Source organism: Triticum dicoccoides, chromosome 1B (assembly GCF_002162155.2).
Source record: "Triticum dicoccoides isolate Atlit2015 ecotype Zavitan chromosome 1B, WEW_v2.0, whole genome shotgun sequence".
NCBI classification, from domain to species: Eukaryota; Viridiplantae; Streptophyta; class Magnoliopsida; order Poales; family Poaceae; genus Triticum; species Triticum dicoccoides.
Window position 1 is genome coordinate 49,552,473 of NC_041381.1, and position 26,870 is coordinate 49,579,342.

The 26,870-nt window shown below is 45.5% G+C and overlaps 1 protein-coding gene, 1 long non-coding RNA gene and 1 other non-coding gene across 6 annotated transcripts; 1 reads left to right on the plus strand and 2 right to left on the minus strand.

Annotated features, from left to right (window-relative positions):
* The first annotated feature begins 6 nt into the window (after positions 1-6).
* LOC119318234 lies at positions 7-6,914 on the plus strand. 3 transcript variants are annotated; one of them, XR_005154028.1, is made up of 7 exons: positions 7-428; positions 1,273-1,316; positions 2,050-2,104; positions 2,207-2,326; positions 2,800-3,763; positions 4,706-4,848; positions 6,874-6,914. XR_005154028.1 is itself a non-coding variant. In XM_037592759.1 (5 exons), the coding sequence occupies exons 1-4, from the start codon at positions 183-185 to the stop codon at positions 2,237-2,239; spliced, it is 378 nt and encodes a 125-aa protein (XP_037448656.1). In that variant the 5' UTR covers positions 7-182; the 3' UTR covers positions 2,240-2,326; positions 2,800-3,103. The 3 variants fall into 3 exon arrangements, 1 of the variants encoding a protein (XP_037448656.1); XR_005154025.1 differs by lacking the exon at positions 6,874-6,914 and having other exon boundaries at positions 4,706-4,894; XM_037592759.1 differs by lacking the exons at positions 4,706-4,848; positions 6,874-6,914 and having other exon boundaries at positions 2,800-3,103.
* A 10,015-nt stretch (positions 6,915-16,929) lies between these two features.
* Positions 16,930-17,001, minus strand: TRNAD-GUC. Its single transcript has one exon. It is a non-coding gene; the product is annotated as a tRNA-Asp (tRNA).
* A 6,537-nt stretch (positions 17,002-23,538) lies between these two features.
* LOC119318249 lies at positions 23,539-26,863 on the minus strand. Of its 2 annotated transcripts, none has more exons than XR_005154031.1 (5): positions 26,494-26,863; positions 26,161-26,395; positions 24,916-25,022; positions 24,276-24,353; positions 23,539-24,122 (listed from the first exon to the last, which is right to left on the minus strand). It is a non-coding gene; the product is annotated as an uncharacterized LOC119318249 (long non-coding RNA). The 2 variants fall into 2 exon arrangements; XR_005154032.1 differs by having other exon boundaries at positions 24,271-24,353.
* Between the last annotated feature and the right edge of the window lie 7 nt (positions 26,864-26,870).

Genomic DNA, 26,870 nt, shown 5'->3' on the forward strand with positions numbered 1-26,870 from the left:
ATCCGCCGACGCTCCCACCCCACTCCTCTTCCCCTCCTCGGGCAGCCCAGTCGTCGTCACGACCGAGGACCAGAGATGCGGGCGGGGAGCTCGAGGCGGAGGAGCAGCAGCAGCAGCGGCGGCGGCGAGTCGGGGCAAGGCCAGCACCAAGGACCGGATCTCGCTCCTGTCGCCTCCCGTGGATGCCCGCGCGGGCCTCCGGCGGAGCTAGGCCCCGCGCTCCTGTTCGTCGGCGCCTGCGCTTGGGAGAATCAAGGGCTGGCTCGCGCCGACGCGGCGCCGTGGCGAGATCCGGCCGGGCACTCTCCGGGATGCGGGGGCTGTCGGTCTTCATCAGCGACATTCGCAACTGCCACAACAAGGAGCAGGAGCGCCTCCTCGTTGACAAGGAGCTCGGCAACATCCGCAACCGCTTCAAGAACGAAAAGGTATCCCCCTCCCCATCCCCTCCCTCCATTTTGCCCGTGATCTAGGAGAATTCAGGCCCGCTTCCGCTTGACGAGAATTTGCGGAGCTGCGGATTGGGTCTTAGTCCTCCTCCTCCTCGTCCTAGTACTAGCCTCTAAATGGCTGGCGGATGGTAGCTAGCCTTATCTGACTTTGTTGGATTGTGCTTGGTCTGCTGCGGTGCAAAGTCCAGATGCAAGTGTGAAACAGTGGTGGCAACAAGGCCTCGAGTAGTTTGGGGGTTGGGATTGAGGCATGTGAAGGGAATTGAGCTGCTAGGACAGACATTGTGAAGCTCAATGGCCTTGGGGTTGGGTCATCACCACCTGCTAACACTTTACTGCTATGCAACCACCGTCCTAAACTGACAGTGCAAGGTTGGCCCCCCTTATATTAGCTTAGAGATGATGGCTGCAAATTGCACTATTGGGTTCGATGCTATTAGCTAACTTCTCAATTTTGCATTTCACTTCTGTACGTTGGACTAGCTAGCTAGGATCAACCCTGCATTCAAAACTAATATCGTTATTAGTACTAGCTTGCTAGCTTCACTCTGCTGGCGTTTATGTTTATTTGACTATATATCCTGTTTAGGTGTCACAACCTAGGATTGTAGTTCTTGCCCCCGTATCATGGCTTTAGGGTACTAATATTGTATGTATGGTTGCAATTCAACTCTTTTGGGTAAGAGGTTGGTACTGAGAAGTGAATACATTTTATTGACGCGGTTTCTGTTCTGTGGATCTAAGTAATATCTGTGGCAAGTAAGAGCCATGCTAGTAAATGATTTTTGTGTCCTGATCTGGTCTGGGGTTTGAATTGTAGATTGGCAAGGTCGGTGGTGAGAAGTGGAAGTCCCGAGTGATGCTGTAAGTTGCCCATAGCCCCCCTCTTTGTTACCGCTCGATTATGTGCTCGTCACTTCCTTCTGTCTTCAGTGTTTGCTCGATGTCGTGATGACAATGTGATCGCCCCTGTGTTGGTTTCCGTGTCAGTTTGGCTAGTGCTCCACCTAGTTTGTCAGTTAGATTTCGAATTCAGTCGCTATGCAATGGCTGATCTACTGCATGTGCTCAATTCGGTCGTATAAATCAAATATGATTACTGCTGGCTGTGGAGGGGCTTTTTTCTGGAGCAATCGGTCAGTAGGAGAGGCTTTTTCCTGCTACTTGTTTTTTGCTTCAGTTGGGTACATGAATATCTGGTTATAAGGATTTCAGAGCTAGGGCTTGTTCTGAATCTCTAGTTGTTTCATGATGCTAGTCCGCACTTGCAGTATATTCTCCTAAGGTTATGCATGCCTGATCAATACCAGTGTGAGATGTTGATTCATGTATCCGTGTTTGGTGCGACATTCATGCACTTCGTCGTGTGTAATTATTCGGTGTGTACGAGACCTACGGTATATACTTACCAGTACTATCTACTGTGATTGAGTATTTATTGATGGTGCTCCGACTGCGTATTATTTACCCATTTGCATCTTCTTAATCTAGCATCAAAGGCCCCCAAAAAAACAAATAATCCTTTAAATCCTTATTTGTTCTATATGTATGTACTGTTGGCTGACATACTTACATGTTCTTTTTTGTGGATTAACAGAGGAGGAAGCAAACTTGCTGAAGCAAACTTGACCGGCAAGAAGGGATCCCTCGAGGTAACCCCAGCGTCTTCCAGTTTGCACTTTGCTCACCAACAATACTGATCGATTGATAGGTAGATGCTGACCCTCTCTTTTTGTGATGTGTGGCTATTGCAGCGACGAATGGGTGCTATGCGAGCTGTACAATAAGAAGAACAACTGGGAGAAGGTCAAGGTGGAGCAGGACATGGCTGTGGAGGCATGGCCTGGATGCTCGTCAACCTTGGCCACTTCATGGTACCCGCCTCTCCCCCTCCCCTCCCTCCCTTTCTTACACGTCCTCGACTCCCATGGATCTGAAGGCTTGCGGTTTGTGTTTGTTTACCTCGATTGCTTGCTTTGTGCAGTCAGGAATTGGGGTAGATCGTTCAATCTGCCCACTCTTCACCTCCCCTAGCTACAAATTGCTACGACACATTCGCCAATCCTGCCAACTAATAAAGTGTATTCTAGTTTGAAGGTTTACTGTTTCATAATAGTCAAATAAATAGCCTGCATTTAATCATTATTTTGCTACTTTAAATATAATTATGTAGTGGCAAAATTCATGAAATCATTATGGCAGTAAATACTACAGTTCTAGTTGACCCAACCTCAATTCTCGAAGTACAAATTATTGCTGTTTTTCTCATAAGATTATAGCATGAAACATACTATCTAGAAATTATTTCTCTATTGTCATTGCTTTCCTAATTGAATCTTCATTTTAGATTGCATACCACTTCTTCCACTGGAAGAAGGGAACTCCATTCGCTGATGATCAGGGGATGTATAATAGATTGACTTGGTGGGAGCAAATGGACAACGGCAAGGAGCTTACTCGCAATAGAAAATTTCTTGTTGTGGTTCCTGTAGTCCTGTATGTGTTATTCTGTTTCAATTTTATTAATACTGCTTTTGGGAGCTTACTGGGCAAGGAACAACATGGCAGGATGTATGCACAAAGATTGATTCTGGCTAGTCAGAAATACTACACTTATGCATTAATTATGCAAATAACACGTGTTAGTAACATCTAGGTCTAACTTGCATATTCATGCCATTAGACATGTGTAAGGATTGGGCATTGCTCTATTGCTCTATTCACACCATTATACATGTGTAAAAATTGTTCAATTAACTTCATTATCTTTAATAATTGATTATTTACTTCCAGTTAGTAGTAACTTAAACTTGGCGGCAAACTGGTTAAATACTTGGCTGTGATCACGTTTGTGGTTGGTGTGCGAGCAAGCAAAATCAGAAATGATCCCAATTGATCATATTACTTTTGTGTTTGCTAGAATTGTCCATGGACATTTAATCTGTTTTGTGTATAGTAGGTAAAATAGCAGAGTACACCAATTACCATTTTGTCTGCTGACGTACACTTCCAAAGACCTTTTAGCGCGGAGTTCATATAGTTACACAGTGCTTTTTGGCTTACATATCATACAGTTATGCAGTGCTCCCTACACTGTCTGTTTACTATATATATCATTCATGTATTCTTGGATAGTACTGACTACATACCAGGGCGAATTAACTACAATTTGCCACAATTTGCAGCGGCTGTGCTCCACCAGCTATTTTGTGGTTCTTGTAATCAGGGGAGTTCCTCCCAAGACAGGGCCCTCCCTCTTCTGCTTCTTCTACTACCTACTATTGCTGCTGTTGCTGATTGGTCTATGCACGGTGGGTAATCCATCAATGTTTATTTGCTACTGCTGTAGTAGCTGGTATGCTTGATGCATGTATCTCTGTCTCCTTACTGTTTTGCTAGAACCATAAATCCCGATGCATGATGATTATAGTCTGGTTTGCTAGATCTGTTCTATTGGTGCTTAAAATTGCCTGGATTCTAAATGAACTTGTTCTTACAGTTCTTTTCATTTCTATGGTCAATTTAGTTAGAGTTGCACATGTCAGTATACTATATACCAAAAAAATCCTAGCTACTGAGAACATTTCACTCCATGAACATTTCGATTGCTCTCTGGTCTGATAATTATTGTGTATGTGGTTTGAATACCTGTGAAATGGAAACCTGACAATGGAGTCCAAGATATAATGGTTGTTTGGAAAAGTTCAAATTTTTTAATGTGTGGGACCAATTTTGGGATAAGCATGACAAGTGGGACCAATTTGTGGTGGGACCAGCTGCAAAATAAAATGGCTGAAAATAGAAAATCAATAGACCAGCAAAAAGGCCATGCCCTAGAAAATAAAAGGCCAAATTGTTGGGCCAGGCCCACGTAGCTAGAGAAAATTAACAGAAAAATATATATTAAAAAGGCTGAATTAATGGGCTCGGTCCATCTAAGCACTGAAATGGACCGGGCTGATTCTAAGTAATGACCTTTTCAACTGGTCATAATTTTGCCACGTCAGATTGCCACGTCGGATCTGACGTGGCCTGGGCAGACAGCCAGTGACCAAAACAAAAGGTTATGGGTTCAACGACCTTCTTTTTTGGTCGTAAATGTCTACGACCTTCTAACAAAGAAGGTCGTTAATTTCAGTTTACCACCGCCAGCTTTTGACCTTCTGTTTTTGGTCACAAAAAGGTAGCAAATGAAAAACAATGACCTTTCAGTGACCAATAGTCAAGGTCACAAGTTGACATATTTCTTGTAGTGGGCCCGAGCACATAACACGGCAGTTGTGGCTGCACGGTTGGCTGAGGCATCCGCACCGAGAGCCTCCGTGAGCTATCACTCCGACCATTATGCAGGTCACTGACGGATTACCAAGTTAGGCCAAAAGCCTAAGCTTGGGGGGTACGTATTTCTCACCGACATTACTTTCATGTTCACACATTTTATTCCATTTGTCGGTGTCCACACTTTTTCATTGTATTATCCATGCTAGATTTATTTTCTCACCTTCTTCTTGTGTGCTTGAATAACTTTGAGAAAATACAAAAATATTTCCTGCTTCTTTTTTATTTTTCTTCCTAGCATAGTTAGTTGTAGTACTAAAAAGAAAATTTCCAAAAAAAATCCTTGTTCTTCTTTTGCCTGTTGGGAACTTTCCCATGTAAATAGTTTTTCTCATTTTTATTTTTCCCTTTTATTTGCTTGTGCAAGAAAAACCAAAAACTCCACAAATATTTCATTGTGTTTCTCTAAATTTATTTTCTTTCCATTGAGTCATACCGAGGAGAAGGCCACGATGAAAATGTTGAGTGGATCTCATATGCATTACTGTGATCTAGTAAAGAGCCCATATTACCTTGTCTTCTCCTTTTGAATAAAATGTTTGCAGATTCCAGCTTAGTCCATGACACTCTTGCACTATTATTATTTTCACATCATTCGGTCGTGCAAGTGAAAGGCAATAATGACGATATTTGATGAACTGGCTGTAGTAGAGAGAAATGGGTATGAACTCGACATGTTCTGTTTTTGTAAATATGTTTAACCTAATATCCATGATTCAGCCTATTATGATCAAACTTGTTTGCAATGACAATTAGAGATTATAGTTTCTCATGCCATGCATAAGTAGTAGGAGTGGATAATGATTTATCTTGGATGTCAACATTGCGTTAAAATGATTGTGATGTAGTAGGATGATATGGTATCCTCCTTTGAATGTTCGAGTGGCTTGACTTGGCACATGTTCATGCATGTAGTTGAATCAAAACCAACATAGCCTCTATGATATTTATGTTCATGATGTTCATATCCTACTCATGCTAGTATCCAATGTTACTCATGCATAATGCATGTTCATTACCGTTTTCGCTCTCTAGCTGGCCGCTTCTCAACCTAATTGCTAGCCTTTGCCTATACTAAGCGGGAATTCTGCTTGTGCATCAAAACCATGAAACCCAATTTATTCCAGATGAGTCCATCATACCTACCTATATGTGGTATTACCCTACCGTCCTAAGTAAATTTGCATGTGCCACCTTTAAAAACATCAAATAAATATCCTTTTTGTGTGTCTGGATTGTTCAAAGAGCAACAGGAGGTAGTCAATATCTTCCATGCTAAGCGGGTTATTCTCATGATGAGTGTTTATTCACTCGTCCTTGCATGAGAGGGGCGGTAATAGGGATTCCCAGTCCCGAATTCAAATTGTAAATAATAATAAAAAACTCCCTTGGGACTATTGTTGGTATGGACGACACCCGTTAGTTCGGACAAGACGTGGAGTGTGATTGTTGGTGGAGGGGGAGTAAACCTTTACTTTTATCGCTTGGGAACCGTCGCTAATGTGTTTAGCATGGAAGCTACCGATAACTAATGGTCGGAAATAAACAAGAATGGTGCATTTCTCAAAATTTCATTTACCTCTGCTTTAAAAAACTTGAGCTCTGGCACCACTGCAAATCACTGCTTCCCTTTGCGAAGGGACTATATATTTACTTTTGTGTTGTGTCATCACCTTCTCAATTAAGCGCCAGAACCTAAGAGCACTATTGTCATCTTCATGAATTGTGTGTAGCTAATGTTGGGTGCATCTTGAGTGGATCTTTTCTACCATGAATTGCAATATTTAGTCGCTGCTTGAACTTTGGAGGTGCTCTGCATTTATGTTTTGCGGTCTCAGAAAGGGCTAGCGAGATACCACTATTGTCATATTATATCATGGTTGTTTTGACAACGTGTTGTTGTTTGAGATATCTTATTATTGCTCGCTAGCTGATTATGTTATCGATATGAGTTAACATAATTTTTAAGAGTTATTGTCGACATGGTTAGTTATACTCTTGGCTGCAAACTTGGGTGCTACTTAAGCTTATTTATGTAAACAAGAGCAAAAGAGTTCATAATTTTTTTCTTTTTCACTTTCAGTTTATCAACTGGATTGCTTGAGGACAAGCAAAGGTTTAAGCTTGGGGGAGTTGATACGTCTCCGTCGTATCTAATTTTCCTAACGCTTTTCCTCTAGTTTTGGACTCTAATTTGCATGATTTGAATGAAACTAACCCGGACTAACGCTATTTTCAGCAGAACTACCATGGTGTTGTTTTTTGTGCAGAAATAAAAGTCCTCGGAATGGAACAAAACTTTGCGAGGAATTTTTATACAATAGAAGATCATTTCTGGAGCCAAGAAACACCAGAGGGGGTACCGGGGTGGGCACAACCCACCAGGGAGCGCCCCCCCTCCAGGCACGCCTAGGTGGGTTGTCCCCACCTGGTGGCCCCGCAGACCCTGAAACGAACGCTATAAAATCACATTTTTCTAGAAAAAATGAGGGAGAAAGAATTATCACGTTTCACGAGACGGAGCCACCGCCGCCTCCTGTTCTTCATCGGGAGGCTGGATCTGGAGTCCGTTTGGGGCTCTGAAGAGGGGGATCTTCGATCTTCGTCATCACCAACCCTTCTCCATCACCAATTCCATGATGCTCCCCATCGGGAGTGAGTAATTCCTTCGTAGGCTCGCTGGTCGATGAGGAGTTGGATGAGATTCATCATGTAATCGGGTTAGTTTTGTTAGGGCTTGATCCCTAGTATCCATTATGTTCTGAGATTGATGTTCCTATGACTTTGCCATGCTTAATGCTTGTCCCTTTGGGCCCGGGTGCCATGATTTCAGATCTGAACCGTTTATGTTATCACCATTATATCCATGTTCAAGATCCGATCTTGCAAGTTATAGTCACCTACTACGTGTTATGATCCAGCAACCCCGGAGTGACAATAGTCGGGACACTTCCCGGTGATGATCATAGTTTGAGAAGTTCATGTATTCATCGGGTGTTAATGCTTTTTTTCTGGTTCTCTATTAAAAGGAGGCCTTAATATCCCTTATTTCCAATAGGACCCCGCTGCCACGGGAGGGTAGGACAAAATATGTGATACAAGTTCTTTCCATAAGCACATATGACTATTTACAGAATACATGCCTACATTATGTTGATGAACTGGAGCTAGTGCTGCATCACCCTAGGTTTTGACTGTTACATGATGAATATCATCCAACAAATCGGTGATCCAATGCCTACAATTTTCCTACATATTGATCTTGCTAAGTTACTACTGCTGCTGTCACTATCGTTACTGCTAAAAAACCATTGCTATCACTGTAACCGTTACTATTGTTGTTGTTACTACTATCAAAACTATCATACTACTTTGCTACTGATCACTTTGCTGCAGATAATTAATCTCCAGGTGTGGTTGAGTTGACAACTCAGCTACTAATACTTGCAAATATTCTTTGGATCCCCTTGTGTCAAATCTATAAATTTGGGTTGAATACTCTACCCTCGAAAACTGTTGCGACCCCCTATACTTGTGGGTTATCAGAGGTTCGCGATATGGTGCTCAGGTTAGCGACCTGTGTATGTCTCGCATGAGGGTTAGCTAAATGGGCTGACACAGAAGCCTGGTGCACCATAGATCCCAGTTTTCCTTCCGGAGTAGAGGCCTTTAGGACAGTTGGCCTAAGAAAAACTGCGGTGGAGCTCAGAATTGGCAACAGATTTAATGATTCGGATTGACCAGATCACGCGACCGGACGGCCAAAAACACACAGGGAACGAAAGGGCTGGGATTAGGCTTAATTTTACTGTCCTAATAACTTCATCCTCATATAGTATGCCACCTCACCAAGATTCTCATGACCGTTTGATCTTTTCTTTAGTTGTTCACAATTGTTGATGCTCAAATAGGACGTATATAAAAAGGCAGCACACTGAAAACCCTAACTCTTGCATCTCTCCACTTCACCTCCTCCCCGCCACCGTCGCCGCAAGTATTCCTCCTCTCGCCCACTCTTGTGCCCCTCTAGGCCGACGTCTCTTGCTGCCTCCACCTCTGTCCTCGCTTATTTCCATCCTTGGCTCCTTGCCTCTTTAGAGTGTTCATGAGCATGGCGAGATGGCGAGCGGAGAAGCAACAATAAGGAGGGTCTTTGTTCATCCCTATGCAAAGCAAGTGTGGTGGTGTGAGCACCTATGCATAGAGGGAAAATTGATAGGGGAAAGAGGACGAAGAAGGACCCCCCTCAATAGCAGATCGACTACACTCATGGCTTCAAGAGGTTTGATGTCTCTTCCTAGTAGTCCTAGCCATCTCCGGTCCGGCTCTGTCGGCCCACCCAGGCCCGACCCTAAAATCCAGGGCCTAGGCCCGATGGGCTTGCCCGTGGGCTGGGCTTGGGCTTCAGTTTTGAGCCCACCCGCAGGGCATGGACGGGCTTGGGCTTGGCATATTGTCATTTTAAGGAAGAGGCCCGGCCCACGGCCCTAAGCCCTAGGGGCTTTTCAAGGGTTTTTACCCAATGGGCTGGGCTTGGGCTTGAAAACTAGGCCTGGTGGTAGGGCCTGGGCCTCAGTTTTCTATCGTGGGCTTTTTAAGGCCCAGCCCAAGCCCGGCCCGGCTCGGCCCATGGCCTGGTATACTCCCTAGGCACTAGCATAGTGCTTGCCTCCTTAGTCTATTTCTCCTCTTCCCCTCACCCTACCTCCCTGGATACTAGGAGCAAGATGCATGGAAGGTGGAGACCCAAGCGGCATGTGATCCAAGCCATGGTGGTGAGCAAAAGGTTTAGATCTCCGCTTGATCTCCTCTCATCGAATTCACGTGTTAGCATGGAGGCAACCTTGGAGGTCGTTGGTGGAGGCGGGGACCTCAAAGTAGAGGTCATAAGAACTCGCATGTCTATCGATGACCCCTCTACTTTCATCATCTCCATGTAAAATTGGAGGCTCAAGGTGAGCTTATGATATATTATTTCATAATTCACAGGTCAAGAATCAACTACCCTTCACTGATTCGGTCTTTATGCATATATTTTGTCCATTCATATCTTTGTGAGATTCCCGACCATCCTCCTCATTTTTAATACCATGGTAGTTAACTAATTACATTCCCTTACCCTTTTCCTTCCTATTTTATGGTGTGTCCTCTGGATTCATTGCACATTGCGTCTTTTCAAAATTGGTATGCCTAAGGTGCTTATTAATTCTACGCATTAGGAAAATATATTAAATATCCATCAAAGATAGAATCGAACAAATTAGTCACATGGCTCATGTAATCATCACACTATTTTATACATTAGTGGGATAAAATCCAACAACATTAAGAGAGCAATAAACTACACATGATACCATAGTTCTTAATTTAATTCTCATTGATCCCTAATTCAGTTTTAGTTGTTCAATACATGAAGCATGTGGTATAATATTGCTAGCTTGATGACTTAGCAGTCTAACGCTTATAGGGTTGTAGGGCTGCAAATAGACTCTCTTTTAGCAATACATGTTTTGTGTGGATGAGGACATGTAATAAATTTTGCATATCATCGTTGTTGTCATATGTACGTTGTGTTATTCGAAACATGTAGCACATTCATCAGCAACATGCATTAGTGTATTTGATCCTCCTCGCACGCCATGCCATACTAGATATGACTTATGTACACAGTTTCTTGAAATACACTAAGTCAAACATGAGAAATTATTAACATAATATATGACTAAATAAAATCATTGTATATGTAAGAAAATCAGAAGGTGTTTTGTAACAATCACATGACTGTGATGAGCTACCATACAAAATTTTAGGGAAATTAGGAACAGTCTTGAATATCTCTGGTGCTAGACTAGGTCTTTCTACTAAGGTTGTTGTAATCTTGCATTCTCGTCAATTTACCAATTCTTGTTTTATTTGCCTTAAACTTGAGACGCGCCTCATTGATATTGTTACACTAATGATGATCAACTATTGCATATGTACTTGCCACTATCTCTACAACAAGAGATTCCAAAGATTAGCCTCACATATGAGCTTCATTCTTTCTATTGTTTAACAACTGACAACCCCAAGTAACTGGCGAACAATCTATTTTTTCTCATTGTCATCAAAATCGTTGAAAGGAAGCAAATAATAATGATGTTGATGATCATGGCATAAAAGCGATTGTTTGCCACTTAATCAAGGTTGTTGATCACTCTACAATAGAAAGGTTGGAACTCATCTGTGAGGCTAGTCTTTGTAGGTTGTCTTGATCTAGAGACATTGGCAACTACATACACCTTAGACGATTAGCATTAGTGGAACAATCTCAAAGAGGCACCCCTCATATTTATGGCACGTCCAACGTGAATGGTAAGTTGATGGAAAGTCAAGATTAGAAAAGCATCAAGAAAAGACTGTTCATCTAGCACTATCCTTTTTAGGGAGTTTATGTAAGTTTTTGTGATTGATACACCCAACTATTCAAATATCTAGTATGATATCTCCTCGTAGTCATGTGAATGGTATAATGAACCTTTCTATTATCTTGTCAAATGGTTTTATTTAGTCATACATGTTGTATTCATCATCTCTATCATGTTTCCAGTACTACAGAATTGTATCGTGATTTGTGCACAAAAATAGCTCATCATTGGTAACCGGGAAAATTACAAGTGACATGCAAAAATGGCTAGACGTCACTTACCAGTGGCGCGCATGATAATTCATCTGTCATTGTTAGAAGGGAGAGGGAGGTTTGGTGGAATAGTTTGATGTATTGCTTGAGCCTCGTGGGCATACATATAGGAGTACAATGATCTACTTGGAGTACAAGACAAGCCAGAACAAATCCTAGTCTATCTCGTCTTTCCTAATAATCACGATACTCAACATCTCCCAGCGGTCACAACGGTAGCGACGCAGACAGTGAGACTAGAGAAGAATCCGAAGGCAAGCCGACGGACACCCCCCTCCCCATAGTCGTAATGGTCGACGCATCGCGGAAGTCGTGGCTGGAGTGGAAACCGACAAGGTTGCTCAAGCAAGGCGGTATCCCTTTGTGTCATTTGTCAATGTAGCCGAGAGCGTGGGTGGTGGAGCCATGGTCGAGGCAGCCGTGCGAAGAATGCCGTGGTCGATGTCGAGTCGGGGTAGCCGGTGTCGAGGAAGTCATCGTGGAGCCGCGGGCGCAAGGAGGTGCCGAGTTAGTCATGGGCGCAGTGGTGTCGAAGTAGTGGTGCGCCAGGAAGTAGATGACGTTGATGACGCGTCGCGCCGGGGTTGCCAAGCCAGGGGACACATCGTAGATGAAGGCACGCACCGGTGTTGCCAGCACCGGGCATGCGTAGACGGACGAACACGAAGTTGACGAAGCGCCGCTCCAGGCTTGCCAGGCCCGGGGACACGTCGTGGATGAAGGCATGCACCGGTGTTGCCAGCACTGGGCATGCGGAGACTAGGACCTGCACGAGTTGTACGCCATGTCGAAGAAGTCGGAGAGGCCAGAAGAGAAGAACTCGACGACGATTGCGGCGTCCATCGGCGCGGGGCCAATGTCACCAACGGTGGTCGGAGTCGACGAAGTGGTCGGGGTAGATGACGGCGACGCTGGCGACGGGCTGGTGCCGGACGAAGATGAAGGGAGGTGGACGGGCGGCGGCGGTGGCTACGGGGGTAGCGGCGGCGGCGGCCGAAGAAGAGCGGCAGCGGCGGCCTGACGGCGGCGGCGGCGGCTAAGTTAGGAGCACGGCGGCGGTGCTCGAAGTAGACGAGGAGAACCCAACAGCATGACGAAGACCAGCGCGGACGGTGGCGTTCCCGCACCAAGGGAGGCGACGAGACGCATAACACGGGAAGTCGATGCGCAGCGACGACGGTGGACTGCGGGCTGTGGCGCTACGGCCCGAATGGGCGACGCAGCGGCGGCGAGCAGGTCAAGGCGACGGCAGAAGACCTCTAGGCAGCGAAAGGGACCGCGGGTCGCGGCGCGACAGCCCGAAGGGGCAGCGCGACGGAGAAGCGCGGGTCACTGCAACCGGGGGGCGGCCTCGGGACGGCTGCGTGGACTGCGTGCCATGCTCGCTACGGCCCGACGGGGCGACGCAATGGCGGCGCGAGGGTCGGTGCTGCCACCAGGACGACCTAGAGCGGACGGCCTCAGGGCGGCGGTGGACCACCGGCCATGGCACTACGGTCCGAAGGGGCGACGCAGGGGTGACGCGGGTCAGTGCAGCCGGGAGAAGAACCACGGGGCGGCGGCGCTGCGGCCCGACGGGGCAACGCAGTGGCAGCCCGTTGCTCGATCGGTAGAGGGATGCGCTGAACTCGAAACGGTCTTCACGGGGCATGCGGAGGCGCGCGCCACCGACGGGCCAGGTCGGTTGCACGCGTAGAGATGAGGCGTATCGCGGCGGTGGGCGGATGATCAATCCGATCGCGCGCGAGGTCGGGGACGCTGCTCGGTGGAGACGGGGTGGCGGCGGAGTCCGAGATGAAGCCGACGACATCGGGCGGCAGGGCGGCTATGATTGGCCGCCGCATGGCGCGAAGCCGCCGGGTCGGGGTGATGCAGGAGTCCCGGTCGGAGCAGGACGGTGACGGACGGCGTAGATCGACGGGCGGGTCGGTGCGCGAACGATGGCGGTGAAGGGCCGCCGCATGACGCGAGGCCGGCAGGTCGGGGCGACCGGCAGGTAGATGCGCGGACGACGCGCGAGGCCGCCAGGTCGGGGCGACCGGCGGGCAGACACGCGGACGACGCGCGGGGCCGCCGGGTCGGTGAAGAAGCCAGCCGATCGCGCCGGGGTTGGAGTAGAGGCTCACGGGGCCGACGACAGCGGTGGGCGACGCAAACCGATCAAGATTAGATCGGAAAACCAAAAAGAAACCGCCGAGAAAACCCCGAAGCAAGGGCTCGGGGAAAAGACTCTATAGGGCAGCCGGTCAACACGACGGCGAACGAATCCTAGTTACGGGCAGCGCGGCCCCCGGCGGTCATAGAGGCCGACCGCCCCAGGGGCGGCACACGGGTGCGGTAGAGGCGGCTGCTATGGTTTAGAACCCGGAAACTGATACCATGTTAGAAGGGAGAGAGGGGTTTGGTGAAATAGTTTGATGTATTGCTTGAGTCTTGTGGGCATATATATAAGAGTACAATGATCTATTTGGAGTACAAAACAAATCAAAACAAATTCTAATCTATCTCATCTTTCCTAATAATCACGATACTCAGCAGTCATGGTAACGAGAGACATACGAATGATCTTGCACTTCCGGTCGTCATTGCTATGTAAGATTCCAGTGGCCAGCACTTTTCTTTGAGCAGCACTAGTATGTTTGCACCTCTAGCTGCCGAGCTCATTTCTTAGCACATCAGAGATACTCCCTCCGTTCGGAAATACTTGTCATCAAAATAAATAAAAATAAATGTATCTAGACGTATTTTAGTTTGAGATACTCTTTTTATTCATTTTGATAACAAGTATTTTCGAACGGAGGAAGTACGAAAGAAGCACCCATGAATTTGAGATGCCGCCAGATAAGAGAGGCGAGAAAATATAAATAGTCTTCGTATGGCAACATACACTACTGCAAAGCAAGTAGTTATTACTCCCTCCGTTCCTAAATATAAGTATTTCTAGATATTTCAACAAGTGACTACATACAAAGCAAAATGAGTGAATCAATCCACTAAAATATGTCTATATATATCCGTATGTGATAGTTTATTTTGAAATCTCTAAAAAGACTTATATTTAGGAACGGAGGGAGTACATTTTAAAGCACCAAGTGATAGACTACCCGTTTGCCCAGGCCCGAGTGCACATGGAGGAAAATGACATCATGGTTGGCCCTGAAACTACCTGGGCCCCCAATCCATGTACGATGTACACACACGGGAACATCTTGGATTAATGCTTTGATTGGCTATCGAATGGCCTAGCTTCGGGCGACGATGAGCGTCTGAAGGAGGCCTAGTTAGCCATGTGGGAAATTAATCTAGAAAGGAAGGAGCCGAAGATCACCCGATCACATAGGTGGAAGAGAAGTCCATGGTAATGGTGATCATCAAGAAAGGAGCCGAATATCACCCAATCACATAGACGGAACCAGTGGCGGATCCAGAATTTGAAGTTACCAGGGGCGGACTTTTATAGGAAACAAAAATTCAAAACCACAATATGATCAAATACGACAATCAAGAAAAATAATTGACCAAGAGTATGCATGTAGGCAAGACTGTCAACATAATAAATTTATCAAAGTAGTTTCATCTGCAAGAACTAGGTAAAATATGGTAACGCAAAAAATCACATAATGTCTAACCTGGACTACCTGAAACATGTAAAAACAATCAGATTAATCTAAATCATAGAATAGTATGCCATTTTTTTAAACAAAAGACACAGCAAATGTTTACCACTAAGTTGTAGTTATACGTGGAGGATTTGTAAGATGGCCCGAACATCACATTTGTAATTAATTTTCAGTGTTCATCTTCCAAGAATTAGGCTAACATGACAACAAATTAAACATGATACTAGAACAGAAGAGAATACTAGGGGAGAGCGAAAGAACCTGGTCCTTGTTGCCTCTGTTGCCTGCTCGCGGCGACTCCTCTTCCCGTATGAACGGCATGGAGAACAGGTGGAGTCGCTTCTCCTTCTCCATCTAGCACCATCGGCTGGATAGACCTGGGCAGCGCTGACGACAACGAGACGGCAGTGGAGGCGGCGCCGCGTCGGCAGGGCATGATCGTGTGAGGCGTGAGGCGTGAGTTCAGGAATCAGGACGATTAGTTCCAAGAGAACTGTGAACGTGAGAATCAGGCTGCGTACAATAACTGATGGGCTCATCTAAGTTTTATTAGTCTTACTTGATTGACCCATCTAAAGATCTCCTAGCGAGCAGTTACCTGGCGAATCGTTTTCCTCTTCCCTAGTCCCGATCGACCACACCTGAGACCTTCCAGCAAACCTGCCCGACTCCCATGGTGGCCGCCAGCCAAAATCAGTACGGGGGTACCCTAGGTTTCAAAATTTTACCCGGGGCGGCCGCCCCTACACGACCCCACGCTGGAGCCGCCCCTGGATGGAACCCAAGTCCATGTGCACCGCGTTATTCTACGTGAACCTCCTGGGCAGTTATGTCGTGAGCCCCCTGCTGTTGATATTCAGGCTGTAACATGTTCTGAATTTTAATGTGTCAGGGAAGGACTGCTAAGTCTGAATTTTAATGTATCAAATTTGATACTTAAATCTTAATATATGAATGTTGTTTGCATTGCACTCTTAATTTTTTTTTAAAGGAGGATGTACCCCGGACCTCTGCATCAGAACGATGCATGCATCCATATTATTAATTATTCACAAAGACCATACAAAAGGTGATGCATTGCACTCTTAAATGACTCAAAAACTGCTGTTTTGTTTTGTCTAATGTCCGAGTCTGAAGCGCCTTTGTGCTGGGCTGTTTTCACCTTGGCCAATGTGAGCCGTTGGATCTTGTTTGGATGGCTGATAAACTGGGCGCATGGTGCAACGTGTCACGGGATCCCAGTCCGATCTGTAGGAGTACGTGCCGGCCAATAGACCAAGGAGCAGTACAGCTGCGACAGCTGGACGTACGTGCACCTTCAAGGTGCATGTCCTCGGCGACGATGGATGGGCAGTGGAAGGAAACGAGGGACATCGGCGACGTCGCCGTGTTCGCCGGGGCGAACGACTCGCTGTGTGAGCGGGCGCCCGGAGACCGAGGCCAGCTGCGTCTACTTCATCGGCGACGAGGAAACCGGGGACGCGAGGGTGTACAGCCTCAAGGACAACACGACGAAGAAGATGGAGGCCCTCCAGCAGCAGCAGCACGGCAGGTTCTCGCCGGGGCCCGTGTGGATCATGCCTTCCGTTCCATGAGAGCAGCAAGGTCGATCTGTTTTGAATTAGCTGGGCTCAACGTTTTTGTTCAAGTCGATCCTCCCATTCGCCTCATATGTCAGAAGACATACAGTGGAGGACACAATTGGGGAGCCAACTCCAGCTTTAAAAACTCGCCGATAAAATACAGTACCAAGCAAACGAAGTTTGAAAGAGAAAGAGGCACAGAGCCCTTGAGGGTAAATAAAAGATTAAAAAAATGACAAAGACCAAAAACAAAAATACGCCGTTGCCGGGGATCGAACCCGGGTCACCCGCGTGACAGGCGAGAATACTTACCACTATACTACAACGACTTGATTGATATAGGTTTCGTACAACCGAAGTTGATCAAAACCGGCACTTCCGCTCCAACGTTTTCATTTTCTTTTGAGTAAACCACGCCTTCGATCAATTCAGAGCAGAAGAATTACAAGACACACAAGAAACTTGAGGACAAGAGATGAAACGAGAACAATCTTTGGGTTAGATAAAACTTTAGGTTCTTTCTCGGCACTGTCTCCTCTCCCCTCCACCGCCGAGAATCCGGGTTTGGTACCATACAAATATGAACTGTGTGGACTGAGTCTTCAATGGCTTTTCCATTTCAATGAAATTTCACACAAATTCCAGAAATTTTGGTCTTTTCTATGATACTAAAATAATCGCCCTTCGATCAAAATATTTTAGCAATTACGGTAGTGAACTCAAATCCAAAAACTTTTCTATTTACTTTTCAAAATTTTAGTTTTTTTGTTATTGAATTCCATTGAAGATTTTAGTAACCAAACTGATAACTGAAATCATTGCAATTTAGTGAAATTCAGTGAGTTCGGCTATGGCTGAAATATTTCTAAAACACGAGATTTGAAACTATATTATACCTCAAAACAATTCATTCTTGTTGCCACGAGATACAAGGGCCTCTACGAGTCATTCAATTGGAAAATTTTGGAATATGTATTATTCATTAGTCATTCAATTGTCAGCTGCACACGGTAGAAAAAAAAACGTGATTTGGAACAGTTTTCTTATAGGTGAAATTAATAAAAGATATATGAGAAGGGAAAATGAGGATAGCATTTTGGAGTTCGAGCTCATGAACACCCGATGTGAAGACTAAATTTGAAAAAAGGGGAAAATAATGCTAAAAAATAATAGCACCAAAGAAAAGATGCTCAATTGTTCTAGGTGCTTCCATTTTTTTTGTACAGATATGACATCAAAGGAGATCTAGACAAAGGGCGAAAGGACGTTTTGAATAGCTGATGTTGCTTTTATAGAGCACCACATAAGTCATATTGGCACCAAAAATTGCGTACAACTAGAAACCTTGATCATCTTTGATGTAAAAAGCCGGAGTTAATTGTTCATCCAGGAGTAGATGAGCTCGGGTTTTAGTTGCAATTTTTTATCCAAAAATGCAATTTTCAAACGCAAATGTTAACGCCCACACGTGTGGCATGAAGCAACATGGCTCAAACACCTCCAGTATCATTCATTTTGCCACATCAAAACAAATGACATCAGTGGAAATTTTTTGGTTTTCGGTTTAAAAATGTTTTATCTCCTAATTAAAAATCCGTTTTCACCATTAAATTCGTCTCAACGAGATCTTCAAAACTAGATCTCATGTTGATATATTTTGACGAAAAAAAATTGCCCAAAAATTGCCATGATGTTTAAACTTTAGTTGACATAGTGTTACAGTAAAGTTGCCATGTGGCAATTTTAGTTTATAGAGCATGACAAATTTAGTATTTTGATCATGGCAATTCCAGCACTTTGACCATGAAAATTGTTTTTTGTATGAACCATGGCAATTTTAAGTGCATGTATAATGTAAATTTTAGTTTATGGTTCATGGCAAATCTAGTTTCGTAATTCTCTGCTTTATAATATGTCAAAATTTACTTTTAAATGTAGAAGAAAATAGCTGAAACATATCATGGCAACTTCAGTGTAAACACTATGGCAATTCATGTGCAATAGACATGGCAATATTTAAAAATCGTTAAACATATTGATACAAGATCTAGTTTCAAAGATCTCGTCGCGATGGATTTAATGATGAAATGGATTTTCAATCAGATTTTTCATTAAAGAGATAAAACCGTTTAAAAATGGGAAATCCAAAAAGATCCCTACATGCATGCATGCGGGAACGTGGCGCAGTCTGTGTGTTATAGGACGTGTGTGCTCCCACCACACTTGTGGGCGTTATCAACGTCCTTTTCAAAACTTCATATTTGATAGTATCTAGAACACATCTAAATGTGACATAGTTATGTCACATCTAAGCTAGTGTGCACTCTGTTTGCTTGCGGTCTTTTTTTTTTGTCCTAATTTTTTTTTCTTGTTGCTGCATTATATATTTGTGGGAGCTTAGATGTAACATCCTTAAAAAATATCTAGATGTGAATTAGACAAACTGTATTTGATAAGTATTTACCTGTCCATATTATTGTGATAGTGTAAAAAATAAGATTTTTTTATAAGCCGCTTATTCCGTAAGTATTTATTCTCCTTGGTAAGCCAATAAAAATGGAGCAGTTGATGAGGTTTTCAGGGAACACCCATGGAAAAACCAGAGATGAAATGAAAAAAAAATCAACATAGAAAGAGGACGAAAAAAATGAAGCAGTTGATCCGATTGGAGGAAGGATGATGAACGGACGGGAAGAGAAGGTAAGAGTTTTGTTTTCACCTCGAAAAAAGATAGGAGTTTTTTTAGGGGTAGATAGAGAAGATAAGAGCTACAGTCGGACATGGCAACTGACGACATGATGGCGTCAGCCGATCAGGCCGCACCACTATCCATAGATCGATCGATTTGTAGGAGTAGTACGTGTCAATGGGCAGAAGCAAGGGCGCCGCCGCCAGGCGAAGGAAGGTCGCCGTGGCCGGGAAAGCGATCGCCGGCCCCAGCATCAAGGCCGACGGCCCCAGACGCTGCCCCAGCCTCCCGCCGGAGCTGCTGACCAACATCCACGACCGCCTGGGGTTCCTCGACCGCATCGCCTTCGCCGCGGTCTTCGCAGCATCCTCCTTCTCCGACGTATTCAGCCCATCGGCGCCGTGGCTCCTCCTCCCCGGCAGGAACGACGAGAACCCAAAGACCGCCACGCTGTTCTCCATCGCCGACCGGCGCGCGGCCACGGTGCGCACCCCGTACCCCGCGCTGCGCGACCACCTCGTCATCGGCTCCTCCCGCGGCTGGCTCGCCACGGCCGACGGCCGGGGCCAGATCTACCTCGTCAACCCCGCCTCCGGCGAGCAGCACGCGCTCCCGCACGTCGCCACCATGGGCGTCTTCCTCCGCACGCCCTGCCAGTGGTTCACCGTGTGCGTGAAGCGCTTCATGGCCGCCCGGTTCGGCGGCGGGCCGCCGTTCAAGGAGAATGCCTGGGGGCCTGAGGGGCACGGCGCGCGCACGGTCACCGCCGACCACATGGGCGTCTGGTTCCACCGGAAGGTCGTCCTCTCTGTCTCCCCGAGCCGCCACGGCAGCTATGGCACCGCCATGATGATCCTGGACAGTGAATTCGGCGCCCCTGCCTTCGCCACGGCTGAGGACGCCGCGTGGAAGCTGGCGCCGTCGCGCGACGGCGTCGAGGACGCCATTTATCACGACGGACAGTTCTATTCCGTATCCTATACTGGTGTCGTGGAGGCGTGGCAACGTGTCGCGGAGTCCGGCACGTTCACGAGCACGGCTGTCACGCCAAGGCTGACAATTGAAGAAGGCGGCTCACCGTGCCACCGCAAGTACCTGGCGGTGGCGCCGGGTGGGCGGCTGATGGTGGTGCTCAAGTACGCCCAAGTGATCAAGGATCTGCACATCCAGGACAGGTGGACGTGCTCCTTCAAGGTCCATGTCCTCGGCGACGACGGGCAGTGGAAGGAGACGAAGGACATCGCTGATGTTGCACTGTTCGTCCGGGTGAACAACTCGTTGTGCGTACCGACGAGGGGGCACCCGGAGATCAAGGCCGGCTGCATCTACTTCACCAACGATGAACTAGGGGTCGCTAAGCTGTGCAAGACCAAGGACCTATCGTCGTGGTCCAACAAGAGTTGCAATGATGAGCCCATCAACTCTGACGCTCAGGCCCTCGGGGTATACAGCCTCAAGGACGGCACAGTGAAGAAGATGGAGGCGCTACGGCAGCAGTACGACATGTTCTCGGTGCCGCCGGTGTGGATCACGCCTTCTGTCCCATGATTGCAAGGCCGGTCAGTTTTGAATGAGCTAGGTTCAAATTTTTGCTTAAGATCGCTAGCAGGTTTCAAGGTAAAATAGTAATTTGCACTATTTGTTGAAACCATGAAACACAATAATTTACAAATACCAAATTCTCTACAGTATTCGCAAAGGAAGACGCTAGGCATTGGTTGGGCAAGGGAGAAAGGAATCCACCGCCTCCCAGTCCATCCGATCTCGCCTAATCTTAGATGCTGGTGCGTTCAATTGTCACAATCTAAAATCCAAGTGTGCAACAATTTTTTTCCTACAGATGCAACAGCCTTGCAATATTTTTTTCTCGTGGTATGTAAAAAAGACATGTAAAAATATTGCGATTTTTTTAGAACATTCGTACAACATAAATTTTTTATGCATGCAACAAATCATCAGAACTTATGAAACATAGGAACCAACGTTCGCAACAATATTGAAACAACTTTGCAGCATGAATGCAACATTTGCATCATCACTACTGTTTATTTTGACTCTGTTCCGTGCACGGCGGAAGCTGCTTGTGCTCGAACTAGTGCTGACATATCATCTCCCTATGTTTTTTCCTTATTTCTGAAAGCCTCTCCCTGTGAGAATACTTGGGTATTGGTTTTATAGTTTACCATCTTACTCAATTTAGATGCATAATATTATGTCTTATAGCTACACTAGTGCAATAAGCTTCATGTCATGCCTAATTGCCAAAATTCATAAATTTGTTCAGCCTCTGCTTCAGCAGATCTTTAAAATTTACTGATTAGTTGATCTGCACTATGCTCAAATCATATCCTGAACTACCATTTGTGTGCATAAGTCACAAGGCCTTGACTAAAAAGTAAATTGGTGAATTATGGAGAAAATTGCATGTTGTAAATTGACGTCTGCATCAAAGCCAGTGTGAATTGAAACAGTGCTTGGCCTGTATATTGTGTTGAGTTATGAACCAAATAGCTTCTCAGCTTGATATTGCCTTAGGATTTATATGTGCTGCATTTGGAGTTTTGGACACAGCTTTTAGTTTGAAAGAGAAAAAGTGAAGGTCTGGGATTTTTGTTGTATGGGCTAGTTTGTGGTTGCCACACCGTGGAAACGTAGATAGTTGGAATCTGTACTAATTCCCAGATGTTGCTGTTGCACATGAAAACATGCTCTCAATTAACTACATCCAAAAATAAAAATAAAGAAGTATATTGCCATCCAGGTAATAGCATTGTAATGAATTGTCTTCTCGTGTAATGTATCCAGTAATAACTTACGTTCTTTAGGTCGCCCCTTGCCAAAATGTTTCTGCTCTTTGGATTTTCGACGAGTAACCTGTGGAGCATTGGTAATATTCAGAAAAAGTCCATTGTTGTCCTTCGATTTTCAAAAAATAAAAAACCCTATGTTTCCCTTTGAGATCAGAAAGGCTCCTGCCTTATACCTACTGTTGCATTTTGTTGTGTACATTTGCAGAAGAGGATTACGGAAAACTAAATAAATGTTTCTGTGGATTGCAGAAAGTTAGAGTAGCTTGAACTGAGATAGGATTTTTTATTGTGTAGTATGGTCTTAAAGGTTCCAAATACTAGCTTCTATATATATGCTGCTTGCTTGGCCATGCTAATACAAACACTGCGTTTGGATGTCTGTAATGAGGCCCCGAATTGGATTTGGTATTCCCAAATTTCCAATTCACCTGTTTGGCATGCACACGGAAACAGCGGTCTGAAATAAAACGAATACAGCGCCGAAATCGCTTACACGCGCTGAGCCCTCCCAAGTTTCCGAGCTCTGCCCCTCCAATTTGGCTGGAAACGTCCATCCCACAAAAACGATTCAATATTTCTTTTTTTCCCTGCCTCGACCAAGGACACAGCTGCCCCCCCGCGCGACTTGAGAGGAGCGGCGCCCGGGGAAGGACCCCCGACGGCGGCGCCCAGAGAAGCCCCCCGACGGCGGCGCCCAGTCCTCGCGCGGCCCTCCGGCACCTGAATCCCCGTGACCTCAGCTCATTCCCCTCCTCTAATGGATGCCTCATCTCCCCCTTCGACTTAGATCTAGGCGTGGAGTTGAAGTGGCCATCCGTCAGGCCTCGCAAGCCATTGCTGACGCCGGCGGCGGAGCTGCCGATCCCGCCATCGCCGCTCCATCTCCACCTGCTCGCACTGGTAACCTTCCGATCTCTCGCCGTTCCATCCTTGATTGTTTCTTCTTTTCTGCTGGTTACGAGTTGCCAAAAGATTGCAGTACTGCTCACCTCCTTTCAATCCGGCAATCTCTTTAGTCATCACTAGTTCGCTAGTTCATCAGTTGGTAGTCAAATGCACACTACGCGGCCATATTCTGTCAACTGCATGAACAGATTTCACGGCGCTTGCTCTCTTATGACACTGCAGGAAATTTGTCTACATATAATCATCCAATCAGACGAAATTTAGTTTCCCTTCGCATATTGCTAAATGAGATTAGTAAAAAGAGGACTGATTGTTAATTTTTGACGGGTGGATTGATTCTTAATTATGTGCACAGTGTGGAATTTATGTCTCTGCTTTGGTTGATTGATTTTCAGAAGAAGAGAGGGAGGCCATCAGGAGCATGCTGTCAGCAAGAGCCAGTGAGATAAGATGATCATTGACTACCGTCTTACTAGACAGCGAGAGCAACAAGGACGTTGATTATAGTCACATCTACACTACTATTAAACAAGAAAACTTCAGCAGGAGGCGGACGAAAACTCTGCCGTCCACGCCCTCACAAACAACCCACGCCCGCAAGAGTCTACAACCCACGTCCTTTTTCTCAAAAAAGAAAAAAAAACAAGGTAACAACACACGTCCAGTCCAATTTACACGGAGCTAAATTAGCGGGAATCAATCCCCGTCGCTGCCCTGCGCAGCCGCCGAGGCACCCAAGGACGGCCGCGACAACGAGCTCGCCAAGTCAGTCGACGACGGCCACGACGACGCGCTGTTCCCCAACACAGGTGCGGCCGCACGGGCGCCCTCCCACGACAGCGACAAGGAGCTCCTCCTCGCCAACATAGGTGCATGCTCTTCTCTGATCTGAATTTCAAAAGGCTTTTACACGCCACTGCCGCCAAGGCTTCGTTAGGCTAGAAGACGCCTCCGCCCAGACTGTATTGCGCCATCACCAGACACTGCTCTCCCGACGATGTCGGCGCGGACGAACTGTTCCGCAAATGCATGCTCCTTTGTCAACCTGTTCATGTGATCCATCAATGTTAGCATATGGATCACATGATGTGGATCACATGATGGATCACGAAATTACGAAAAACAAGGAAAATGTAGGAAAAACGTGATCCATCATGCGATCCATATGCTAACATGATCCCTGTTGACCGTACCTTACCTAAATCGGACGTCCTTCCATGAATCCTGGTCAACACTTTGAATCCAGGTAAGCTAGGTGAGTAAGTAGGCTTTGTTTCTGTTGAATCAGAAATATGTCACACTTTTTGAAAATACAATTTGAGTGACATGATAACATTGTTTGAAATTTTAACTAATGCATCCCTCATCAAACTAGAACACAAAATTCTGCTATGAAAATGATTCCTTCAGATTATATTTTAGGGTGAAACATTTCCCAACAAAAAAGTGTTTGTTTAGGGTAGCAAGCTCCCTTCTGGTTAAAAGGATTTGAGTGCAAGGTTGATTACAATGAATGCAAGCAAGCATGCTTCTACTGAGCCTTAGAAGAAACCAATGAGTATATTCCAGAACCTCTTTTATATTACTTCAACACAAAAAGTTATGCGATATCCTTCTTTCATGTAGATATCCTATTAGGTGAGAGCATCAACAAGGTTTTGTTGATCTATCATGAACCGGTTTAGAATAAATGTTTTTGATGTACATGCTTGTGGTAAGACATGTAAGAAATATTTGGAGTTGCCGATGAAGGTAATCTAGAACTTTGATTTAGTAAACAAATATGCCGTGGGATTCTTTATCTAAGTGAAAACAGGGAGAGGAGGTAAATGACATACCAGCGCCGAAACAGCCATCGCGGAATCATTGATCATCGCAGCAACATATCACTTCCACAACATCAGAAAAAACCATTGAACCAGGTTAATTAACCTTCTTGCGATATCTGAATAGTAAATAACAGTATGTATAAGATGAGTTAGTACTTTTAACCTTCTTCCGCAAATGAACTATATAAGCAAGCAAAAACGCTAACTACTGCAAGCAGCGTAAGCATTCATTTCAGGCATAGACTACTAATGGACTACTATAATCTTAATTCAAATATTAATAAAAATGCCTTTGGTATGAATGTTGATGCCTAAATGTGTGTTTTGTTTATGAACTTTGGCTATAAAGGACATCACTGTAAGAGGAGAAAATTCACAAGCTTAAGAAGAGGCATAAATAACAATGCACGCTGCCTCCGCGACAGACCATGTCGCCATCCTTATTATACAAAAATACCACAATCAAAAATCAAATGGGACCAGTACATAATCTGAAATTTTGAACATCGAAAAATCTGAATAATATGTGAACTGATGGAAGTCAAAGCTAACACATAGAACAAAAAAAACTGTACAAAAACGTATGCTTAGAGGAGTAGTTTCTCAGAAGAATGGCTCGTCGTGTAGAAGCAGAATAATTTATACAGTTGTATATATGAGTGCAGTGCATTGACTATACTTTATTCTGTCATTACATTCTTTTTTAGGAATAGACAAGAACAAACTTGCTTGTTTAGATCAGACCTGCAGCTTCCTTGGTGGCAAGCAGTTAATAGTTTTAACCTTCAGTGTACAACAATCAACAGTCATACTCTTGAATCCAGGTAATCTAGGTGAGTAAGTAGGTGATTAAGAAACATAAAGTACAAAAGAACTACATTCAATTTTTCTGTTGCGTGAGAAAAAAAGAAATAATAGAGAAGCAATATAGCTATTCTTGCCTTGCTTATCTGAAAAGATACAACCCACATTTCTGCAGTGTTTAACACGGAGACAACAAATGAATTAGCCGTTTTCGCATCTAATCAACGTCGCCCATCCAAAATTTTAGGATTGAATAAATGATGTATACAACTCCCACTGGACTCAGAAGGCAAGTATTATATATTATTTTGTGCAGGCAAATGTTCAAGAGCTCAGAAAATAGAACAATATTAGCACTCAAAAACTCAGAGAAATGAAATATTAGGACTTAAGCATTAAAATGAAAGAGGCTCACCTGGCACTCAAGAACATATTTGGAAGAAAGCTTACTCTTTTTCGACTGGTAGTAGAATAGCCTCCGGGATTGCGAGTTTGCGAGCAGGGACCTCCAGTCTCGGACCTTCCCGTCCCTATTTGTTGGCCAATGAAGCCCGTCTCCCCAGACCGGAAGTCAGGCAGCGACGCACGAGACACAACCCAGCGCGGCAGCGCCCACATCGCCGGGCGGCGGCGGCGGCGAAGGCAGCACCGCGCGGAACACGCCATGGCCCCCGAGCAGATAACCCTAGGGGTCCGAACATTGCACGTAGTGAGGTAATGCACCCGTTGAAGATCCGAATTGACAGGAAGGAGCAACCGGCGGGGTCGGAGATATAGACTAACCTGTACTGGGACGAGCGCGGGAGAGGGTGGAGAGGCTCATGGCGGCGGCGGCGACGGCGACAACATCAGGAGGAGGGAGGAGCCCGGCATCCCCGGCGAGCATGCCGAGCTCGAGCACCGCCTCGGTCACTTCGGCGACCGGATTCGATGAAGGAGTAGGGAAGAGCAGGGGTGTGCGAGTCCCACGCCTCCGCGCCCGCCTCCGACGACCACTTCCGCGGCCAGATTCGACATTAAGGGGAGGAAGAGCAGGGGGAGACCATGGGAGAATGGGGAACGGATGCGAGGGGGCGTGGGGAAGTGACCAGATTGTTTTTTTTTTCGAGAGTACGCAAATTGCGTACCTTAGCTTGATAGAAGGAGAGAAGAACAAATAT